General features: G+C 55.8%; 6 protein-coding genes across 6 annotated transcripts; 3 read left to right on the forward strand and 3 right to left on the reverse strand.

Moving 5' to 3' along the window:
* Positions 1-35: 35 nt before the first annotated feature.
* HER10_EVM0008206 (chaperone DnaJ) lies at positions 36-3726 on the reverse strand. The gene is made up of 3 exons (XM_035477738.1): positions 3294-3726; positions 2001-3235; positions 36-1861 (listed from the first exon to the last, which is right to left on the reverse strand). Exons 1-3 carry the CDS (start codon positions 3477-3479, stop codon positions 1687-1689), a joined length of 1596 nt encoding a protein of 531 aa, XP_035327041.1. The 5' UTR covers positions 3480-3726; the 3' UTR covers positions 36-1686.
* A 246-nt stretch (positions 3727-3972) lies between these two features.
* HER10_EVM0006739 (uncharacterized protein) lies at positions 3973-5242 on the reverse strand. Its single transcript, XM_035476317.1, has 2 exons — positions 4634-5242; positions 3973-4544 (listed from the first exon to the last, which is right to left on the reverse strand). The coding sequence occupies exons 1-2, from the start codon at positions 4844-4846 to the stop codon at positions 4215-4217; spliced, it is 543 nt and encodes a 180-aa protein (XP_035326935.1). The 5' UTR covers positions 4847-5242; the 3' UTR covers positions 3973-4214.
* Positions 5243-9880: 4638 nt separating this feature from the next.
* On the forward strand, positions 9881-16059 carry HER10_EVM0011986 (uncharacterized protein). Its single transcript, XM_035481391.1, has 3 exons — positions 9881-12646; positions 12698-13564; positions 13614-16059. The coding sequence occupies exons 1-3, from the start codon at positions 12309-12311 to the stop codon at positions 15514-15516; spliced, it is 3108 nt and encodes a 1035-aa protein (XP_035327353.1). The 5' UTR covers positions 9881-12308; the 3' UTR covers positions 15517-16059.
* Positions 16060-17175: 1116 nt separating this feature from the next.
* On the forward strand, positions 17176-19250 carry HER10_EVM0011978 (F-box domain-containing protein; the record flags this gene model as incomplete). Its single annotated transcript, XM_035481384.1, has 5 exons — positions 17176-17364; positions 17442-17537; positions 17624-18554; positions 18666-18816; positions 18935-19250. The coding sequence occupies 5 exons, from the start codon at positions 17176-17178 to the stop codon at positions 19248-19250; spliced, it is 1683 nt and encodes a 560-aa protein (XP_035327352.1).
* Positions 19251-19458: 208 nt separating this feature from the next.
* Positions 19459-20046, reverse strand: HER10_EVM0012191 (thioesterase superfamily protein; the record flags this gene model as incomplete). The annotated part of the gene is made up of 2 exons (XM_035481591.1): positions 19459-19869; positions 19936-20046. 2 exons carry the CDS (start codon positions 20044-20046, stop codon positions 19459-19461), a joined length of 522 nt encoding a protein of 173 aa, XP_035327374.1.
* Positions 20047-20503: 457 nt separating this feature from the next.
* Positions 20504-22359, forward strand: HER10_EVM0009175 (Pex2/Pex12 amino terminal region). The gene has a single exon (XM_035478674.1). The coding sequence runs from the start codon at positions 20672-20674 to the stop codon at positions 21998-22000; it is 1329 nt and encodes a 442-aa protein (XP_035327128.1). The 5' UTR covers positions 20504-20671; the 3' UTR covers positions 22001-22359.
* Positions 22360-22570: the final 211 nt, after the last annotated feature.

Consider the following 22570-nt stretch of genomic DNA (forward strand, 5'->3'; position numbering starts at 1 on the left):
CTTACACTTCCATTGCTTCAACCCAAGTGACGGCACCTATGCAGGGCGAATAGTGGCAGCTCCCCATGATCCGTCAGTCCACCAGACAATTCAGCCGTAGCCAGGCGCCCTCAACCGACCCTCGATCGGGCATCTATCTACATCTAGCTAAACGCGCCTATCCCGACTCTCCGGTGCCAGTATCACAAAGTAACATCAACACGATGAGACCTCAAATCTACTTGTGGTCCGGGTCCCAATCACCTCACCGTTGATCAGGTTACCTCGCCTATCGCGTCGACATGCCCAGGTGGCCTATCCCTCATCTCTGGCGGGATCACAGTGAGACGTTGCCCAATGCAACTCTTCTCCGTCTCTCGCATGCGGCCTCACTCCACCCCCCATAGTCTGCTCCGAGAAACAGCTCGACCCAGCTAGCTTTGGCATGGCTGTCTCGTGATATCCATGTGGTTCCGTTCAGTTCCACCTTGGCCAGACCGCACCCTCCGCTCATCACGGTCCCATCGTTGCTTACATGTACGTTCCGACCCTGCTGCATGTCAGCAATTCTCTTCTTTACCGACAGAGATGACTTGACCATTACAAGTGGGCGGAACGAATTCACCCACACTTCTTTACCTCAACCGAGCAAGAACCTGCAAATGCGCTACAGATGCTCGACGGAAGAGAAAGCAACTTAACCATCAACAATGCGATGCCCCTTCAATATCAGGAGAGTCCATCCGCAATCCCACTAACACCCACAAGCAAACTTCACCCAAACTTCGACAACCCACGCTTCCGCAACCACATTGGCTCCGACCTTCATGCAGGTGACGGGCCACCCAATATCCGGACCTCTAGCTACCCCTCCAGCCGGGCCTCCCATTGGTCGCCGGCGGCCGGCGCTTGGTGGCCCCACTTTCAGGGACCCGAGCCAGGACCAGGTGCCAGGCCCGAACGGCCCGCTCCTTGCAAGGATCCCCGTCTTTCCATTCCTTTGTGGCATTTCTCCCTCAACAGCCACCCGTTGCTTTCAGTCTCCTGGTGCGCGGCAAAATGCCGTTTCTGCGGCCGAAACCAACCAGCCAGACCCTGAATGTTAGGTGGGCATCGCGGCGCTCACATGAATCCCATGCGTCTCATCGTCTAGATCTCTAAGCGCCCCGCGTCACGACATGGCGACCTTCTCGGATTCCCCATTTCTCCGGCCGCAATTCACGCCAGCGAACATAGTCGAGACAAAAGTTGTTAAATATTGTCTTCATTGATTGGGTGTGGTCCTTTGTAAATAATCTGAGGTGAGTGGCCTCCGCGGGGAGCTGGCTTATCCCTTCTTTCCTCCCCTCTTCTCCCCTCCTCCCATCTCTTCTCTCTCTCCTATGGTCTATACTACAGTGTACACTTTTTTCTTAGTCATGTGAATAATACAATCGAGTAAAGCAATGAGGCTTCCTCCATAAACCAAACGAAATGGGCTGGCAATCTCCTTCACCCCTTCTGAAGGTCGGGGAGCACAAAGAAGCCAGAAACCCAGAGATAAAAACCTTGTTTTAACACCTGCCATGCAAGATCCTCCAACACTTTTCCGCTCTTCTATAAGTTCGCGTCTACACCCGCCAAGGCCCGCGCAAGGAGGCCCGAGATATGGTACAAGGACGGAGGACAGTAAAGACACCCTCTAGCTCGAGATGAACCACCGAGAGCTCAAGAGTCCTTCTTGGACTCGTCCTTCTTCTCGTCCGTCTTCTTATCCGTTGGTGCCGCACCGTCTTCACCGGGCTTCTGGTGGGCCGGGTGGTTCGTCAGGGTGTGCCACATGGATTTGAGGAAGCCCTCGTTCTTGTGAGTCTCGGAGTCATCAGGGGATGCTGGTTGGGTTCTACTTTCGGGAATTAGTACAAACGGGTGTCGAGGTGTGTCCTAGGTTTAGGACAACGTGAGGTAGAGAGGAAAGAAGAAGCAGGAAAGCCCGGTGTCGACTGGTTCGCTCGTGTTCTCGCGCAGGAAAAAGGACTCACCCCTGGGGAGTGACGTTCATAATCTTCCGCGCCGTCTTGTCTCCCATCTCGTTCGCCAGCATCTCCACCAGCGTGCGCTGGTTCGCGCTCAGGTACTTTGGCATGTTCACCCGGAACTCCACCTTGAGGTCGCCGGAGCCGCCCCGCCTGCCGTTGAGCTTCTTCATGCCCATTCCGGACAGCGTCAGCTTGTCGCCCGTGTTGGTGCCCGTCGCCACCTTGACGTTGACCTGCCCGTCGAGCGTCGGCACCGTGACCTCGCCGCCGAGCATCGCCGTCGTGATGGGGATGCTGGCCGTGTACAGGATATCCGACCCGGCGCGGCGGAACTTGGGATCCGTCGCGACGCGCACAAAGACGTAGAGGTCGCCCTTTTGCGTCCGCATGCCCGCCTCGGCGTTCTTGCCCGTCACGGGCGCGTCGCCCGCGCCGTCGACGCGCAGACGCATCCCGTCCTCGATGCCCGCGGGGATGTCGACCGTGATGGTCTTGCGCTCCCGCACGACGCCGTTGCCGGCGCACGACCTGCACTCCGACCCGCGGGGGATCGTCGTGCCCGTGCCGCCGCAGCTGCCGCACGTCGACGCCATCTGGAACCCGCCGTTCATGAAGTGCACCCGCGTGCCCGTCCCGTTGCACGACTTGCACGCCGACCGCTTGGTGCCCTGCTTGAGTCCGCTGCCCGTACACGTCCCGCACTCCGTCAGGGGCGTCACCGTGATGGTCTTGCTCGTGCCCTTGGCCGCCTCCATGAAGGATATGCTCGACTGCACCTCAATGTTGTCGCCCACCAGGATCTCCTGCTGGAAGGGGTTCCGTCCGCCTCCCCCGCCGCCGCCGCGGCGTCCAAACCCTTGGCCGCCCGTGAACGCGGAGAAGATGTCGTCAAAGTTGAAGCCGCCCGCGCCGCCGAAGCCGCCCTGTCCTCCGAATCCGCCGCCGAACGGGTTTCCAGCGCCTCCGAACGGGTCGCCGCCGCCGCCGCTGGGGTCGAAGCCGGCAGCGCCGTACTGGTCGAATTGCTGCTTCTTCTTGGGGTCGGACAGGATTTCGTATGCGCTCTGGATCTCGCCAAACTTCTCCTTCGCTCCGGCATCTTTGTTGGTGTCGGGATGGTATTTCTTCGCCAGGCCGTAGTATGCCTTCTTGATGTCGCCCGCAGATGCTGATTTGTCAACACCTAGGGTCTTGTAGGGGTCGCTCGGTGCGAGGTTGGTGGATGTCGCATGGAATGCCTTGAAAAGTAAACACTCAGCAAGCTGTCTAGACACTTTAGCAAGCAGTATTACTTACACGTTTGGATGAGGGAGCTTGAGATGTCACCCGGGAAGCTAGAGGCTTCGTGGGTCTAACGGTACAAGTGACGGTGTGGATTTGGGCGCGTTTGCAGACCGAATCCTTGAGCTTGGATTGCCTGGAAATACGGCTGGACAGCAGACGGCCAGGTGCCGCTGCCTTGGTAAGAATGCTTGCATTCATTGTGAAGCTTGTCGATTCATCTGAAGCAGTACGTCGTAGATTTTAGGGGGTTAAATTGGCCCGGGGATGCGGAAAAAGCATCAACGTCCAAGTGGAACTCTCCCGCAAATTCTTTGCCCTTCGATGCCATTGCAAGACGGGATGATATCAACTTTTTTTTGGCCCGATGCTAAGCCGAAAGTCGGTGATTGCCTCAGGCACCTGCAGCAGGAAAGGCGCGGGTGAGTGCAGGGAACCGGGGGTAATTTGGGTAGGTAAAATGGGGGTAACTGCTGCACCTCAAGCTTCACGTCAGCAATTTGGGATGGCTTTAAGTGGCTCGCGAACTGGCCCCACAGCCCGCAGGTGGAAATTCGCGGCTACTTCTGGGGGATGCGCGTTGTGCGTGCATGAAAGCCTATGGTGCGCCGGGACTCGGAGGAGCAGCCGGGGGGGATTAAGGCGCCAATGTCAAGACTCAATGTAGATTTCTGAAGACTCTTCCGATCCAAAACTCCGTATTCCATTACTGTAATAGATCATAACTATGTAAGAAAAATTGAGACAAAGGGTCTTGCCTTTGTCGTCTATCGTCATGGGGCGTTTCCTGCCCATGGTGAGGTATCATTATGCAGTCCGAAATCGCCCAAACGGCCGGCGTGGCTCTATGCTCCGGTGACACACAAAGACACCCGTCAACCAACTTCTTTCGATGCGTGTATTTCCCAAATAGTAATCGTTCCATCATTAAGGTCTTCAAGTGTCGTGCGATTTCGAATTCGCTCTTCTGTGGCGGTCGCCCTTGGTTATGGCCTGGCTCCTGACTTTGTGAATAAAGTCGACGATGACATCGTTTTCTTGTATGCCAACACCATTGAAGTGTTTCCGTACCGTCATCGCTAGTTGCTCTTTGCTCTGCCTTCTATTCTCCTTCTTCCGGGCCATCGTTGGGGAGTGTAGGCCAATGCCACCGGGTCGCGAAAGGACCAATTGACGGTACGAGCAGGAGAAGGAGGTAGGAGTGTTGAGGTGGTGTTCGCGACGGTACGCATGGAGTGTGTCTCGCTCAAAGGTTTTCCATTGAATCTGGGAACGACGAAGTTAGCCGGCAGTTTTACAAGGCTGAGATGCCTGCGTGGGTACAGCGAGGTCGAAGGGATGAGGTGTATTCTTACGCCAGGATTTTGGGCAGTCTCCTTGGCCGGAGCGGGAGCATCAGCAGAAGCGTTGGCATTCGTGACTTCTCGCAATTGAGAGCCCGTCGAGCTAGCTACACGGCGAAGCTTGCCATTCGAGTGACTACCAGAACCAGACGTGTGCTTCTCTTTGGTGATTGTATTCTCGGGCTTGGTGTCGTCGTGAGCGACCTTGGAAGATTTGGGTGCCATGACGGTAGTAGGGATGAAATAAGGATTTGCCGAGACTGTCGTAGCTGGTTTGGTACAGGTCGCAGGGAATGGAAGAGAGAGGCGTGCCCAGGTATCACATCGTACTCGAGAACGGAGACTGGGAAGAAAATGGTGAGGTGTGGTGAGGGGGGAAGAGAGGCAGGGCCGGGGCGGGAGAGTGGAAGCGTGCGTGGATGCGTGGTGTGGGCGAGAAGGGGATTTTTTCTCACGTCATGGCGGCAAACAGCCGGCGGTGCCTCTGTTGGTTGCTGGCAGGTTGCCCAGGGCCCTGCCTGCGTCGAGGAGCGAGCTGCGGGGCGGCCACTGGCGGCATGGCGGAATTCGGGGTCTGGCGCGAACTCTGAGCAGCGAGCGCTGAACAGCTGTAGAGGCACGAGACGGAAGGTTGTGCCTGGAAAAGTTGGGCCCGGGTGCTGGCGTTAATGTGGTGCGACATCGGTACGTACACAAATTCGCTGCTCGAAAAGCGATCCCCGACATTCAGCCTGCTTACCTAAGGCGCATATACCCATCGGCTCCGGAGCAAATTTTCAGCTCCAGCCTAATTGGGATAGCGCAGTGGTGGACCCTCCCTCGAGGGTGGAGGTTCCGTCGGCCCCTCACCTTTTTCCGCGCTCTCCAACTCCAGACGGCTACCTATTCCCGTTGTCCAGTCCTTACATTGAACACAACAGATCCTACTAATTCAGACTCTCGGAAGCCAAACACCGTTTACCGATGTACCCAATCTCGAGGCAATATCAGCAGCTGCGACTTAAGATATGCGAACACTGGAAGCAATGCGTGCCACCTGTCAGTATACAAAACACGGGCTTAGATTGACAACTTGCCAATCCAGGCAGGGGCAATAAATCAAGCTTTCGATTATGAAAGCTTCCACCCGCCGCAAACCAAAATCATAGAATGCAGTACTTATTTTAGCAGAGCTCGAAAATTGAAGGACGTTGTGCGCCCAAGGCTTGACGTCTACTTGCACGGGACAATCCCCTCTCACAAACTCAACCCCAATTTCCCCACACCGAGGGAGGACGACTCTTGGCTGCACGAACATAGGTATCGGCCGCATCCGCGAGCACCAAGGGAGCTTCTCCTTCATTCTTGGCCTCCTGATCGAGCCAGGGCATCTCGAGACCTCCAGGGCTCCCGGCCATACAGATACCCGAGTCACCATACGGCCCGCGAGATTTGCCAGACACGACCGTGTCTGGGTTTCTATCCCCCACGCTGTACGAAACACTAGGTGTGGCTGGCCCAGTAGCTTGGGTTGCCATCTCGCACGTAATTGAATCTATACACACGAGGGTCATCCCGCGTCGAGACGCAGGTGGACCAAGAGACCCCCAAACTTTCTTTCGACGCCAGACTTGAGAGCCCCACGGCGTGCTATCTGCTCTATTCCTCAACTAATATCGAAACTAACTATGGAGTACGCAGGCCAGACATGAGGGAATATCGTCTGCTTTGAGGCCTCGAAATTTCGTCTATTCATTTGACTGACGCCATGGTCCTGCCAACGGCCGCGAGAAGGGGGGCTGGCTACCCAAACGATGCATGATCGGGCATCCTCATTCGAATGTGCATCAGCGTGCGGATTGGTCAGGTGTTAAACCTGGCCACGGCTCCAATTCGCAAGGACATGCGCAAGTGGCACGCTTTCGATGAGAGACCTGAACCCTCACGACCTTTTGCCCGCCGTAGGCGCCACAAATACCTACCAATGATATTCATCCGAAAAGAAGAGTTGATGGCATGACCATACAAATCGTCCAAGGAACCGCAATTCCAAGACCAACACGAAAGCCATCAACTTTGCTGTCAGCTCGATATACTTCCGAACTGTGGCTTGCCAGGGAGATCATTTAGTTGTTGACCTCACCCTTGAGGGCCCACGGCCAGCTTGCGAAGGAGCCCATGTCCCTGCTGAAGTTCACCGTGAGTGGAGCCGACTGTCTGTGGTTTTCCTCCAACAGGCGCTGACCGACGATCAGCTAAATATCCCTGCAACCACCTCCACCACAACTTTCTGCGAGTCGCCTCGGCCCTAGGCTGAAGAGTACAGTTATAGATGACGGCTACGGAGTATTATCGACATCATCTAGTTGGCAGCTTGAACGTCAAATTTCCTTGGTCTCCTTCTCTTCCTGAGACTCGATAGTCCATGTCAGATGGCATCATAACCTGCCTAAAGAGAGGCGATTCGAAATCCAGCTGGGTCGTCGCCATTTGAAACGAGTTGTATGGCTGCGTGACGACCAGCGGGAAAAGAAACAGCGTCCTGCGCAGCTACGAAGCACTATCGCGGTGCAGGGTACCAGGGTGGCGAGTCCGAAGATCCATCGTTTCCGAGTCGAACAGCTATTCCCAACCAGTTGCCGCTAATTTGTTGACCAAAGCAATGCGACTTGAGCTCATTTGACTACCGGCATCGATGGAAGACGGGCGTGGATAGCTGCCCACGAGCAGACTTGGAGTGCCAGTGCCCCGACCAAGAAGGGTCGTGTGCTGCCTTTCCGATTTCAGGGTCTATACCAGATTGGGAACCCATTACGAGATGAGAAGAGCCAAGGTATGAAGAGTGCATCAACGGGGATGGCCGACGTACCGGCTGAGACTCCGGAAATACTCTTTTGAACGTATCCGTCTGCTTCAATTTCGAGACTATGCCGACTTGGAGGATTCACCCACGCCCCACCCGAGAATGCGGTATTTGTTCCTGATGTGCCTCACGCATCTCAGCCTCAGAGCGTGGGGTTGATGACTGGCACAAGATCGACAACGACATGGCATTCGTCTTTGGGTGAATTCGTACGCGTATGATGGGCGGCTAGCTTGAAGTGCCACAACATGGCCCGTTTCGAGCTTTATCAGTGAGTGCTGCAGCTTCGGTTTGACAGCGACAACTTAGACGCGATAGCCGGGTAGTTTGGTAGGTTTGGTGCGACCTGCCACGAAAATAACCACGTGTGAGATTAACGGTGACAGGTGATTGACAGGCAATTTACAGCAAATTTGTGCTGGTTTTGTGGCGCAACTCTGGCTCACTTCTGCATCTTCCTCAACGCTCAGGGTGGTGTCCTTTGTACTTCTCTCACATTGTCTCACTTTCTGTCAACACAACACCGCCCTCGAGGGGAGCAATCTTGCAGCTCTTAGCACCGTTGACGCCGAGGCACCACAGCGCGGCAAAGGGTCATGAAGCAAATTACGTGGGCAATTACACTAATGAGAACGGTCTCGGTGGGAATTTTGAAAGTGTCGTCTGTGGGTAGCTAACCGCCAAATAACGCAGATGCTGGTTGGCAAAGGCTGGCAGCAATAACCCCCAAAGAGAAGCTCGAGAAGTCTTAGGTGACACTGGCGGCCGATCCACGCAACCATGTCGATAGGCCGGGGTATGGCGTCCCAGAAGAGTGAAGTCCACCGTCCAAGCTCCAGACCGTGCCCATCCCCACACGTCTCGTCTTCTTCAAGTGAGCTACGAAGGGGACTCGAGTCTCACACCGGCCATCCCTGCAGAAGCTAGCCACGCCAGTCACGGACGGCATGGGCATGCTTGTCGTAAGGCGAGCGAGGAGAACTCGGGGGATCTTTGGGGGTCTCTAGGCGGGGACCCTCTAGCTGGAAGGGACCAGTCTGTGTTTGCTGTGCTCATCCAGTTGACGGTCGTACGACGACAGAGACCACCGCCTGGAAATGTCATGAGAGCACCCTCTCAGCTTGAATGACCCGCTCCGTTGCCTCGCTATTCGGAACCATGTGGAGCTGTTGTGAGAGCAAAACGTCACTGATTCTTCCTTCACCTTGGCTCAGCATGGCGGCTTGCCGACCGATATCCGTCGACCAAAGAAGATGAGGCGAGCGATGTGGTGAGTTGGGGGGTTCCTGACCCGATATACTTACGGCTTAGTCTTTTCGTTATCCACGCCAACCAGATCGATCTCGGCTCCCTTAAGGTAGAAAAAAAGCAGGTCAGAGGTGTCCGATTTCCCACCCGACGAAACGCATCCACGGATTGCAGCCAGACCCAGCGGTGGTCGGCAGTCTTGAGCATGTCCAGTTACATTTTCCTCGGCTACGACTATAGCGACGGCTGTTGGAGCGGAATTTTGCGGCCAACCAGGCTTCTGGGCTCATTGCTCTTTTTCTACCTCTCTCTCTCCGTGTACCTATACAGAAACGTAGGGAAGCATGGTGCGGCTGCCTCGGACGGATACCGCACGCTTTTCTTCCATGAGGGTAAATGACGAGGCGCAGGAACGCACATGCACAGGTGGTCACTTGTCAACTTTTTTTTGTCGGGTTCTCGCGAACGGTACCGAAGACCAGCCGGATACCCCCTTCTGCTTACACGGCCTGTTGCCCTTGTTCAAGTTCCGATATTGCCCTGCAGCACACTTTCAGAGATGGCCGTTCCCTCGGCGCGTCTATCCTGCCAGAGGCGAGGTACCATGGCAATTATTGCATGTACGGATATACGATGGGAGTGCCTGGCCGCATCATCTTTCCAGTTTCCCCCTCCCCCCTCTCCGAGTGCACCCTCAAAGACCATTCTGTAGACTGTGCCAAGGAAGGGTCTCAAAAGGGGAGTCACCCAAAGTCAAGGAGCATTCCAAACCGCAACATGGCATGTTCATAATTACTTACATGTATGTACTCTACGGATACTCTATGTGACTATGTACGGAGTCACGGAGTATACTGCGCAGGAAGGCGCACTAATGAAGGACCCCTCCTCCATGGCGTGGCCCACCACACCTTTTTTGGCATGCTACGGCCCTACCGTGTAGGTATGTACTGAGGTACCTATGTACTGAGGTAGGTATGTGTGCTCCTATGGGAGTGCACAGCTTAGTAGCTGCTTGGTCAAGGGCATCTTTCTGCGTTCTGCGCGCATCGCATCGCATCGCATCGCCGGCGGGCCTCACACCTTGGCTACACCCTGGGTTCACCGATGATGGCCAGGTTTGTCTGGAAGGGTGGAGGGGAGAAAAAGGGGGGCACGGGGGGTGGAAGAGAGAACCCGCACACTCTTGCCTGCCTGGCTGCCCTGCCCTGCCCTGCACTGCACAGAATGGAAGCAGAGAGAGAGAGAGGGGAAGCTTACCTTACCTTGGATGCTTGGAGAATCGAGAGGCAAGACTGACGAGAAGGGGGAGTGGGAGTGGGAGGTGGCATAAGACCCCCCACACTCCCACTCTGCGCTCTCGATCCATCTGCCCAGATGGTCAAACGCTTCTTTTTTTGTTTTTCCCAATTCAACCCACTTCCCCAGGACTTTGCCGCCATTGCTGCGTACGAAGTATCCATACGGAGTGAACTACTAACGCGGTGGACCAGCATCAGCATCAGCATCAGCATCAGCACCAAGCACCAAGCACCAAGCACCAAGCACCAAGCACCAAGCACCAAGCACAAACACCACCCACTCACCACCACCCACTCCATTCGACACCTCCACAAGGCCCGAATCTTCAGCGGCAGCAAACATCTTTCTTTCTGCCCTGCCATCCGAGCTTCGAGAAGAAAGACGACATTGTTTCCTGCCTTTCCGTGCCACCCCCCATCTCTCTCTCTCACTCTCGCGCTCTCTCTGCCTGTCTCGACATTAGCAACACAAACGCCAGTGTCTGCAGACGCCTCGCGTCCCGTTCAACTACCACCACCCTTCGTTTGGCTTTGCGTCGTACTGCACTGCCGTTCACTATCCAGCGGGAGCCCTTGCATCCATCAACTTGGCGAGGTGAAATCTTCTTCAGGTGAGGCATTCCAATCCATTTTGTCTGTCTCGTTCTCCCTCTCTCTATTCATATGTCTCTCCACCATCCGTCACCTCCTTCCCGCCCTCCATATTTCCTTCTGTTCTCTTCCCGTTCCTTGCCATGTCTCCCGGCATTTCGAATCCAACCCCCCGGGGATTTGAGAGACAATCCCACCTGGTACCCGCCAGACATGCCGCCGCGGATCAGGAACGACAATTCGCCACGTCCACGTCTACCTACGTCCATCCAGCTTCCAGTGCCGGAGACCGTACATCGCTTAGGGCCACAAATCGAGCTTAACACGGATTACTCGGGACGATGATGCCTCAGCCGGATGACATACGGCCAAGCTCCATCGGCTACTATTGCAGCCGCAGCTACTGCTGTAGTCGTCACAAGCGCTGAACACCGATCTGTCTGCCCAGCGGCGCTCCCCGACGTGCAATCGGTCGCCGTTTTCCTTGAGTTTGAGGTACCTACCTTAACCTCAGGTTAGCTGGGGAATGCCACTGACGGACAGCAACGGTTCGCTTCGGTTTACTTCGCACTCAAGGGGCCGCCGCCGTTCGGTGCCAATGTACCCCGAAGCTCCAGGTACTTGATCTTGCACCACAGCCACTACAGTCCATCTCCACTTCCATCAGCAGATCCCGTACCCGATACAACACCATCTCGTCGTCCCGTCTCCCGCCATCCTTTCACACAAGGTTCCCTGTCTTGCTTCTTAGAGGCTGGACCGCCCCGGACGACAGCTTGTGCGACTGGAACGGCGGCGACGCCTCCCCCAGGAAATAGGGAGAGAGGGAGAGAGAGAGAGCACGAGAGCACGAGAGAAAGATCTGAGGAACAGAGAGTCGATGGCGCCAGACCCGGCTCCTGGTTGTTACACGCCCACCCCCTAGGTCGCAACGCTATGGTCCATCTCTATCGCCCTTTAGTCCACATCTCCACAGCCCTTCGGCCCCGGTCCACTCCCATCCGCAACCTCCAACCTTGCCGTCTCTTATTTTGTTTTTTTGACACCCACCCCCTCCCCTCTCTTTCGCTCTGTCATGCAGTCCAGCGCTCGTCCATTTTACCGCAACAGGCGGCAGACCCGTCATTAATACTACCATCTCCACCGACATCCACCTGCTAACCATTCCCAGCTGCTTACCTTGCCTTGCCTGATCTCGCCTCAAGGGTCTCGGTACCTCAACTGAAGCAGCATCTCACTGTCCTCGAGGACTGCGCTCTCAACCGCGACTTTTCCCTCACGCATCGCACTCTACCCTCTTGCCACGCCGTTGCCGCTACCGTTACCTCTGCTGGCCGGTGTTACTTCCTCCCAGTCATGTTTTGAAAATCCTCTCCAATTGGCTTTGGAGAGGCCAACCTAGAAAACTCGAGTGCGATTTTGCGCGCGCAGCTTGTATATTACGAAAACTGAAGATCACGAGACGCCCAGCACCACTGGTCCAGCTGGACCATCAAAGTCGCGCCACTTGACAACGAAGAGTCTCGACCGCCCCTTTTAGGCTTTGCAAAACGAGATCTCAAGTACCACCGTTGCGACAATAAACTTTGAGCGCAACGAAGCTGGTGTCTCCGAGTCTTGGTCCGTTACATCGTAACAGGACCCGCGCCGCCAACAACCTCGGATTTTCCGACGCCTATCTCACGAAGCTGCCATCTGAAAAATCATGACTTCCGTTTTACCCGCACATCCAGCTAGCTTCAAATCCTCTACCTCGCTGCCCTCTGCTGGGCCTGCGACAATGGCGACAAATCACGAGCCGCGAACGAGTCCGCAGCACTTCATCAAGCAGGAACACGAAAGCGGGAGGGGAAGACTGCGGGAGGTCTCCGAAGACAAGGATGCCGATATCATGGACGATGATGGAGACGAAGGAAAAGCCGGCTCCTCCAACTCGGACGGTGGTCCTGCTAGAAAAAGACGGAGGAGTCGCAAAGGCTTGGACAAAAAGTTCGAATGTCCTCAAGAGGGCTGTGGAAAGAGCTACTCCAGAGCCGAGCACTTGTAAGTGATGCCGTGTACAGTTCATATCCCACATGACTAACAACTTTTCAGGTACCGTCACCAGCTCAACCACACGCCCAAGCAGATTTATGCTTGCGACTTTCCTGATTGCAGTCGCACTTTTGTTCGGCTTGATTTGTGTAACCGCCATAGAGACCGTCACACAGCCAAGGGGTCCGCCCTGAACCGTAAGGACTCGATGATGAGCCATATTTCCCCTACCACGGATCGCCCACCTTTCCCGCTGCCTGGGTCTGCTTCGCCCGAGATTAGTCGGCCGGGAACGGGCTTCGCCAACATGCGGCAAGCCCAAATGCAGTATCAGTCGCCCAAAGATATGTCTGGTAGTCCGTTCATTCAGGCAACCAACACCCCGCCGGGATACCCAATAGGTGTGCACCCTGGTGGAATGGACGGCTACATGCATCACGACAACGGGTACGGAGGCGTTCAGGCGCATCGCCCCCCGCAACAGTCTCCGAGCGGCCCAAAGCCGGTTGGACAGACCAACGGGTCTTACATGTCCCCGGTTGCCAATCCACACGGCTACCACACCCAGCCGCATAACACCCCTCAGTCTGCACCGTACACAACTCAGCAAAACTTTCCGCAATTCAACTTGCCGCCCTCCGACTTCTCCAACGGCGCGGGTAATGCGCCCCGCGAGGGCCAAACATATGCACCGACCACTTCGGCCGAGTACAGTGAGCAGGGTCACCCCCAGCAGTCAGGCGAGATGATGCTCCTTGATCAGATGTCTATGCCTGGGACGATCCCCGTTTTTGGCAGCGACAGCATCTTGAGTAAATCGCCATATGTGACGATCCCAGAAGATTTCGTTGCCTACCTCTTCAACACGCAACAAGGAGGTGAAGGCTCACCCATGGGCCAGATGGTGGCTCCCGGGTATGTTAGCAAGTTGGTTTTGACCTTCGTTTGGCCACGAACTTCACTAATATTTTTGCAGCTACGGCGAGTATCAGAACCCTTATAGTGTCCCCTATGTGGGAACAGACGGCGTTCCTATGGGATACTTTCCCTCGGGGCCTCATCAAGTCATGGCTGTCAATAACCTGCTTGACCAGAATCTTCCAGAGGCCACAATCTCTGAGGAGAAGAGCCAAGAGATTTATGACTTCATTAACCAAAGGTTCCACGATAACGATGAGGCTCCGGCGATGCGACAACGTGAAAGCATTTTGGAGGGTGACCGCAGCGATGGCGATCACATGCTTAGCAAGCGGATGATGCAGGCTTACATTGGCTCGTACTGGGTTCATTTCAGTGACCAGATTCCTATCCTTCACAAGCCGACATTCTCGCCCGACCGGACGCCTAATTTGCTTCTTCTAGCAATGATGACAATTGGTGCGGCATGCCTCGACAAAACACACGGCCAGAAGGTCACAAAGGCGGGTGCTCAGCTGTCCAACTTCCTAGCCTGGCACCTGAGATGGGAAATTTTCATGGACCCGAACTTTAGGCCGCCGGCAAAGCTGTGGCTATTCCAGACACTTCTGCTCCTTGAGCTGTATGAAAAGATGTACTCGACCAGAGAGCTGCACGAGCGAGCCCACATCCACCACGCAACCACAATCACCCTGATGCGCCGTGGAAGGTCTCTCATTGGCAAATCATCTCTCGACTCGCCACCAAACCCTCGAGATGACAAGACAAATAGCTCACGCCATTCGTCAGCATCCGGCATGGCCCACACCGCAGACGAGTGGTGGAATCACTGGATCACTAACGAGTCGACACGACGAGCTGCGTTTGCTGCTTTTGTCATTGACTCTATCCATGCTACCATGTTTGGCCACTCTACGGTTATGGTCACGCACGAAATGAGGCTGCCTCTGCCATGCGACGAGGCCTTGTGGAAAGCCACGAGCGGTGCGGAAGTTGGCAGAGTCGAGTCTAATCTACTGTCCAACGGTGTGAAACCCATCTCTTTTCTGGAGGGTCTCAAACGAACGCTCAGTGGCCAAGGCGTGCAGACCAATCCATTTGGTCGCATGGTCCTCATGGCCGGTCTGCTCAGCGTTAGTTGGCATATGAATCAAAGAGATCTTCAGGTCAATGTTCTTGGCGGTGGCGTGTCTCAGGCACTGGGCGGCAGAGACAAATGGCGGGGAACACTGACCAGGGCCTTTGATGCTTGGAAGGAAGATTTCGACAAGTCCCTTACAAGAACAGAAGGCTCTTCTGACCCATACCGCTACGACTCGGCGAAGAAGAATGACGCCAACGTCGTTTTCGAGAGCCGTACCGTACTGCATCATCTTGCACATATGGCAATGCACGTTGACATCGTCGACTGTCAAATCTTTGCCAGGGCAAAGCGGCTTCTCGGGCGAGCTATTGGGCAGCAAGATCTCAATAGTGCTCAACGAAGAATGAAGGACATTTGGGCACCAACCGCCAAGGCTCGCGACGCAACCTTTTATGCCCTCAAGTTCATCAGCTCTGTTCTCATACCCGATGGCGGCTACGCACATCAGCCCAACGGCTTCAAGTACGATGAGCCGTACACTGCGCGAGACGACGTACTCCTCAACAGACCTTGGGTTCTATACTTTGCTGCCCTTGTTGTTTGGTGTTACGGATTCGCCCTCGAAGGTCCCTGCCCCGATGTTCCGCCCCCGACATCCAAGCAGGAACAGTTGCGACAAATGCGCGAATATCTTTTGAAATATGGGGGCGCGTCCTCACCAGACGAGCTCAAGGCCATGAAGGGCATCAACGAAAACACGGCTATGCTGCTCGTTCTCAAAGACTCATTCGAAACCACCCGGTGGGAGCTGTTACATGAGGGTGCCAATCTGCTCAGTAATTGTCTCCAGCTGAATGCTGGGGCTACCACGATGTAACTGGCGAGTAGCGAAATTACGACCAAACTGCATTCAAGCCATTCTAATTACGACTTACACATGGTAATGGCACGACTTATTGACGACTGGGGGGGATCGACTTTGAAATATTATACCACTTCTTGCGATGACATGACACGAGGATGACGGCCCCAGACGATGAGATCGAATAAATGGGAGCCAGCGTGGACATTCAGCTTGAGCATTTTCTTTCCTTTTTGTGTGTTGTACTGTATCTATACCCCCATGATGCGCGCGCCTTACCGCATCGCGATGGATTATTCGTAGCATTTCAGCATTAGCGCTGAGACGGAAAAAGTAGGGTGTCGGAGAGAGTACACTGATGAATATAATCTTGCCTGACCACATGCCAGGTTCCATTTCAATATCCGATACATGTCGGCACCATAGCTTTTCCAGGCCGCGGTAGACGACCTGCTGTCAAAAGAGAAAACAGACCTAGGTAAGGACGCGGAACGTTGGACATCCGAGGGACTGGGAATCCTACCTATCCGAGACCATGTAGCTCGGGAATTGCCGGTGACTTTCTTTGCGTCGGAGAGTAGCTCTGAATGATTCCTGATGCAAGCTCGGCGCTGTGAAAGAGAGCCGTCTGCCAAGAGAAAACCGGCGACATTGGCGAGTTGAAATTTTGTGGATCACATACTCCGCTTCCGTTGCTTTGGACATTAGACCTCCGGAACCCGGAGCCGAACGGATCCACTTTACGGCTCCGTTGAGTGCGGGGCTAAGGGGTGAACTCTGATAGCGCCTTTTGATCATTGTCTTAGGTAAGTAAGGTAATTAGTGATCTTTCCCACCTAGCCTTACGTCATGATGACTTATACTGACTCCTGGTGACTCTTTTTGATAGGGCTCCATGGAGAGGGGGTATTGACATTCCAAGAGAATACTTTGGGGGACGGGACAGTCGGAAACCCGAGGAAATGCTGTGTTACCAGAGGTAGGTATCCGTAAGGCAAACTCAATCGAGAGAGCTATTCGCCAGGGCTTCGACGAACCAATCTCGAAAGGCGATAACACTTTTGTCTGCATAACACACAGCGTCCGTCATTCTCCACCGCGCTGATACGCCGGAAGCTTACACACCCCTACCCTCCGGGGTTAACCAAAGTGCAGAACTCCAGGCGCGGGGGGAGCTTCACGGATCGCAGGCGGTACCCACACACGCTCGCCCTTGGATTCGGATAGGCACCTACTCCAAACGCCGTACTCCGTACACGCTACAGTTATCCCCGCACGAACGCTCGCTGCATGTGGTTCCAGGTTCCCGCCGCGTAGGAGGTTTTCGTGGGTTGGTTTGACCAACCCGGGTGGACGACGTAAGTTTAAGCTTCCGATCCGCTGTTTGTCTACCTACCTTGTCCTGCCTTACCTTGCTCGATTCTTCCCACCTTTCATCACTTACCTTGCTACCTACCCCAAGAAATTGTTTCCTCTCGTCGTGACTCGTTGACTCGGCCCCCTCGTTCTGAAGCTTGTTCCCCAAACCACTTGTCTATTTCTCAACGACACATCCGTCTCTGAGCTGTGAATACACAACACGCATAAGATCGCAATCGCCGCGTGCACGATAAGCTTGCCCTTCAGATGCTTGAATCCGACAGGGCGTCGCCGTATCCATCGTCGTCGCTCAAGATGTCGCAGCCGCAGCAGCAGCATCAACAGCAGCTGCATATCAACCTGCTGCCGGCAGAGATCCTCCATCACATCTTTTCGGGCCTCGAGCCCCGCGACCTCGGACGTCTGCCCCGCACGTGTCGGTTCTTGCACTCCTACGTCAAGGGCAACCAGAAGCTTTGCAAGGACGTGTATTTGAATGCTCTTGTATGGAACAAACCCCCCGTCCCGCAGTCATCTTTGTCTTGCGTCGCATTGGGAGGAAATGGTCTAATTCGCAATAGGACACACCTGCGCAGACTGGGCTGGATTGGGAGAGGGAACTGCACGATTTCGTGAGACTCGGTCTCGTTTGCGCCGGGGATAGTGTCGACGAAAAGGTGAGAGAGATTCCCTTACCTCCCTTCACTATCGTAAAGGCATATGGGATATCATGAACCCATTCTCATCTGCGCTCTCTAACTAGTCCCGCGACCTCCTCCCCTTCGTATCAGACGTCGCCAACAGGCTGCTACAACATGCCTCCCCGACAGGCGAGACGCAAAACGACACCGGCACCCACGCCGTCTCCCGCAACGCCGCCGCCCTAGCCAACTTCTTCCGCGACGAGCCCGCGCGGGTGGCCTTCTTGTGTCGCTCTCGCATCTTTGAACGCGCGCGCGGCGACGCAGCACGCCCGACGAGCAGCAGCCGCCGCCGGCAGTCGTCGTCCTCGTCGGCGTCATCCGCCTCTTCCTCCCGGCCGGCGGACCCGACCGCCGACGACATCCACCAACAGAGCGCAAAGCTCCACTGCCTTTACGGCCGCCCCATCTTCAACTTTGGCCGCACGCGGTCCTCGCGGGTATACCCCTACGCCGCGTGCAAGGTCTACGACATGCGCCAGTACACGACGCGCACGAAATGGGGGCCCTTCCGCGACGACGACTCGGGGCGGGTGGACTGGGAAAAGATGGAGGCCATCATGATCGTGCTGGGGAGCAACATCAGGTCGCAGCGTCTCACCGCGAAAGTGTTCTCCAACCTCTGGGAGAAGCCGTTTGCGGGCTCGTGGTCGGGGAGTTACGTGCCCTCGCCGGGGAGGGGGATCCGGGACCTGGATCTGGAGGACCCGTACGGCGTCGCGGGCACGTGGTTAAGGGTGGTTTGTTTCATCGACTATAACGACTTCTTCCACTATAATTTCCCGATCGGAGAGGAGCCGCCGCCGATCGAGGTGCCGCGGCCGCCGCTGGACGTTGGGGAGGCGACGAGGATTATATTGATGAAGATGTATGTTGTTGATGTGCAGCCGCCGGGGGAGGATGACGGGAAGGAGCTGCCTGTTGTGCATTTTCATGGGTTGTCGCGGTCGGTTGATGATTCGTGGGATGAGAATGCGCATTCGCAACTTCGTGGTGAGTTTTTCTCGTCTCTTTTTCTTTGGATGAAAGGCCCTGGCTGCACGATGGGAGGTTTTCTTCCTTCGTTGTGGTTTTTTTTGTTAAATTTCGACTGATTCTAATTAGCTACCGAAGGCACGGTTCGGATGACCAAGGAGGGCGAGGTGAGGTGGACGACGTTCTCCGTCTTCAACGGCCACGCGCGGTGGCGGAGCGAGGGGATCCAGGTTGGTGGTGTCGGGTCGGCTCGCGGTGTCATGGGACACTGGTTCGATACGTACGTTACGTCCCCTTTCTTTCTTCCAGCCCCCTTACTAGTATCGACCAAGAAGAGGAGGGGGGGGATTGGTTCTGAACGAGAGAGAGAATTTAATGCTAATCTCTGAGACTAATAGAGACTACGACCCCCACGGCCCCTGCGGACCCAGCGCCTACTTCAAGGTCTCAGACCGGGCCCCGAACCCCAAGGACGGCGATGACAAGAAGATTGACATTCACGATTTCCTGCCCATCATGGACTTTGACGCGGAGCTGGCTAGCAACGAGGACGACGACGAGGACTTTGTGGTCGGGGAGTGGGGGGAGGACGACGACGATGACGGGGGCGAGATTGATGATGAGGAGCTGGTGGAGGATTTGGCGGCGTTGGCGGCGCCGGATTCCGAGCTTATGGACCTTGTGCTTGGTGGGCATCATCTTATAGAGCAGTGAGATAGGATGGGATGGGATGGCTAGCGTATCTGGTGTTTCTTTGGGCTTTGTGTATTTGTTCTAGCTTATGTGTGACGTCTACAGCTGTATATGTATACCGCGTGGGTAATAGATATCGTGAGTCTCACTCGACATCTCTTCTCATCCATACTCCGTACACTCGCATTCATATGAAAAAAAAAAGAAAGACAGAAGCAAGGCCGGCCCATCACAACTTGCTCGCCGGCGGATCGGTATTAAACTTGTGATGCTCGCACGTGGCGAGCACCACCCCGTCGCTCCGCCTCGTGAGGGTGCCCCTGAGCTGGCACAGCGTGCGGCCGATCTGGACGATCTCGCACTCGACGAGGCACTCCTCGCCGTTGGGGGCCGGGCGGAGGTAGCTGCAGTTGATGGTACGGGAGACGCCGAGGAACTGCCAGTAGCCCGGCTTGTCGTTGACGAGGGCCAGGGGCATGGTGGTGAGGGAGTCGAAGAGGGTGGCGGCGGCGCCGCCGTGGAGGTTGCCGGCGCGGTTGCAGTGCTCCGGGAGGACGGTGAAGGCGAAGGTGGCGCGCGGGGTGGGGGTGAGGGAGGTGGAGAGGAGGGATATGGAGGGGATGAGGGCGCCCATCCAGTTCTGGACGTCTTTGTGTTAGATGGTTGTGTTTTACTTGGGGTGAGATGTGATGAGAAGGGGACGTACGCCGAATTTGAAGTTGCCCGCGTCGTCCTTGTCTAGGTTGAGCCAGGCTTGTATGCGCTCTTCGCCTGCCTTGGCTTCGAAGACGGACTTGAACTGGGATGGGATGCCCATTGTGAATGAAGCGTCGTCGTGTGAGTTTAGGGTGAGAGTGAGAGTGAGATGAGAAAGTGAGTGTTGTCTGTCGCTGACAACGAGTCTGGCTCTATCTGTAGGAAGAAAGCTGAATTGAGTGAGGGTATCGATGGGGTACTAGGCCACAAATAATCAACCAGAAGGCTGGAACTGAATAGACAGGCAATCTATGAACGAGTGGCCGTCTAAAGTGAGAATGATTGAGTTGTTGATGCTATAATTCAATTGAGTTCGGTTGGGGGTCCGAATGGGTACCTTTTCTCAGGTACCCTTCCATTTCCACAGCAAACTGGCCCCGCTGGCTTCCCCGGGTTCTTGGTCCCTATCTTCGGCACGCTAGTGGAACTGCCTCGGCAAATCCCTTTCGGTACGTCCAACCTCCAACTTCTGACAAACCAACCGCCGACGATAAGATAAACCACCTTACCTGTACGGAGATCTGCAGCCTTCCATTATCACCAACCCACCCGACGACACCTGATCCGTCATCGCCATGCCCAGATAACAGCGCAACTCACTCTTTTGCATCCGCGCACTCGCAGCAAGAAACCATTGACGGTATCGTCATCACATCAACCCCGATGCCCGCCCGCCCTCGCCCACCATGGAGTTCATGACCGCCCTCCGGGGCTCCTTCGACGACCAGAAACCCTCCCTCTTCGAGCTCATCTCTGAACAGCAGCTCAACTCACTCCTCCCGCCCACCATCCGATACCTCCTCACCATCGCCACCCAACGGTACCCGCGCTACCTCCTGCGCGCCCTCAACTCCTTTGACGAGCTCTACGCCCTGCTCATGCTCCTCGTCGAGCGCCACTACCTAAAGACCCGCGGCGGCAGCTTCACCGAGAACTTTTACGGCCTGAAGCGCGAAAAGGCCCTGCACGCCGAGATCCCGCGCGCCAGCGCCTCCGCGCCCGCCGTCGTCCGCGACACCCTCAAGCTCGGCACCAAGGACATATGGATGAACCTCGCCGTCGCCGTCGGCGTCCCCTACCTGCAGAGGAAGCTCGACGAGGGGTACGAGGTGAACGCGCCGCGGGCGCTCCTAGGCGCCGCCTACACCCAGATGCCGCCCAACCCGACGCTGAAGCAGCGCTTCCTGCACTACTACCGCTGGTTCCTGCGCAACATCTACCCGAGCGTCAACGCGGCCTACTACTTTGCGCTGCTGTCGTTCAACCTCGCCTACCTGTTTGACAACAGCAAGTACCACAACCCGTTCCTGTGGCTCATCGGCACCCGCATGAGGAGGATGACGGGCGCCGATTACCAGGCCATTGACGCGCTCACGAGCGGCGGCGGCAAGGCGAACGGCAAGGCCGGCGCGCCGCCCGGGTGGAGATCCCTCTTCTCCCCGCGCGAGATGGGCCCGCGTCTGCTGTCCAGCCTGTCCCTGCTGCTGCCCATGAGCATCTTTGCGCTCAAGTTCCTCGAGTGGTGGCACGCGTCCGACTTTGCCAAGCAGCTGTCGCGCAAGGCGTCCGAGACGCTGGATCTCCCGCCCCCTGTGGTCTCGGGTTTGGGGGCCGGCAAGGGCGGAGCTGGAAGAGCAGGTGCTGCCGAGACGGGCAAGGGCAAGGAGAAGGCCGTCAGCGGCGGCGACGAGTCTGCGGCGGACGCGGCTGTCCCGGCTGCTGAGACGGCGCCTATCGCGACGCCTTCGCTGTTGCCCATCTACACGGTGACTGCGCCCGTGGACTCGGCGTTGTGCCCTATTTGCGAGGATCCCATCGTCACGCCGACGGCGTGTCAGACGGGAATTGTGTATTGCTACACGTGTATTCACCGCTGGGTGGAGGGCTTGCATCCGATGCAGGAAGAGTTCATGGGAGACAAGGAGGGCAAGTGGGAGAGCGGACAGGGGCGGTGTGCCGTCACTGGCCGACGCGTCCTGGGAGGCACGGAGGGGCTGAGGAGGATCATGGTGTAAGACTAGTACGACTGAGAGAATTTGGGTCAGTAATTTACCGACGACGAGAAAGAGTCGGTGGTGAGCGTTGACGAGAGGGATCGCTTAAAGGTGGTGGGCATACGCCGAAAAAGGCCATGGCGTTTGGGTCACGAACTTTGTCCTTTTTTGTTTCCGCTTGTATGCTATATCCACCATATGAATAATATACCCACTCAAGATCTAGAGCATCTGTGCTCTTTTTTTTTTTTTGTCTTTTCTTTTCTGGCTCTGAGAACTTTGGAGGTGGAAACCCGGTGGAAGCAAGGGTCGGACTTGAAGAATGCGAGACTAGGAATACCTCCACCGATTGGAATGGAGGGGAGGATGTCTCACATCGGGGCGGTGGTCCGGCCCCACGCCCCCGATCCCTTTCTTAATGATCTGGCATTCGATACTACTTCTCTATTGGGTTTCACGTTTTTCACTCACTGTTGGTTGGTCTTCTCATCTTGGGAGGGTTTTGCTTCCACTTCTTTTTTGCCTGGGCGGCGCGCCTCCTGTCTCGCCGTCAGGATGTCTCGGTCTGCCGAGTCTGCTACGCTCGGAGGG

Source organism: Colletotrichum scovillei (assembly GCF_011075155.1).
Source record: "Colletotrichum scovillei strain TJNH1 chromosome Unknown Contig00011, whole genome shotgun sequence".
Classification (NCBI taxonomy): Eukaryota; Fungi; Ascomycota; class Sordariomycetes; order Glomerellales; family Glomerellaceae; genus Colletotrichum; species Colletotrichum scovillei.

Coding starts and splice junctions, on each gene's coding strand:
- HER10_EVM0008206 (XM_035477738.1), bottom strand. CDS start 3,479: ATGAATGCAAGCATTCTTACCAAGGCAGCGGCACCTGGCCGTCTGCTG. Junction 3,236..3,293: donor AAGCTCCCTCATCCAAACGT/GTAAGTAATACT, acceptor TTACTTTTCAAG/GCATTCCATGCGACATCCAC. Junction 1,862..2,000: donor ATGAACGTCACTCCCCAGGG/GTGAGTCCTTTT, acceptor TCCCGAAAGTAG/AACCCAACCAGCATCCCCTG.
- HER10_EVM0006739 (XM_035476317.1), bottom strand. CDS start 4,846: ATGGCACCCAAATCTTCCAAGGTCGCTCACGACGACACCAAGCCCGAG. Junction 4,545..4,633: donor AGACTGCCCAAAATCCTGGC/GTAAGAATACAC, acceptor CGTCGTTCCCAG/ATTCAATGGAAAACCTTTGA.
- HER10_EVM0011986 (XM_035481391.1), top strand. CDS start 12,309: ATGACTTCCGTTTTACCCGCACATCCAGCTAGCTTCAAATCCTCTACC. Junction 12,647..12,697: donor TACTCCAGAGCCGAGCACTT/GTAAGTGATGCC, acceptor ACAACTTTTCAG/GTACCGTCACCAGCTCAACC. Junction 13,565..13,613: donor GCTCCCGGGTATGTTAGCAA/GTTGGTTTTGAC, acceptor ATATTTTTGCAG/CTACGGCGAGTATCAGAACC.
- HER10_EVM0009175 (XM_035478674.1), top strand. CDS start 20,672: ATGGAGTTCATGACCGCCCTCCGGGGCTCCTTCGACGACCAGAAACCC.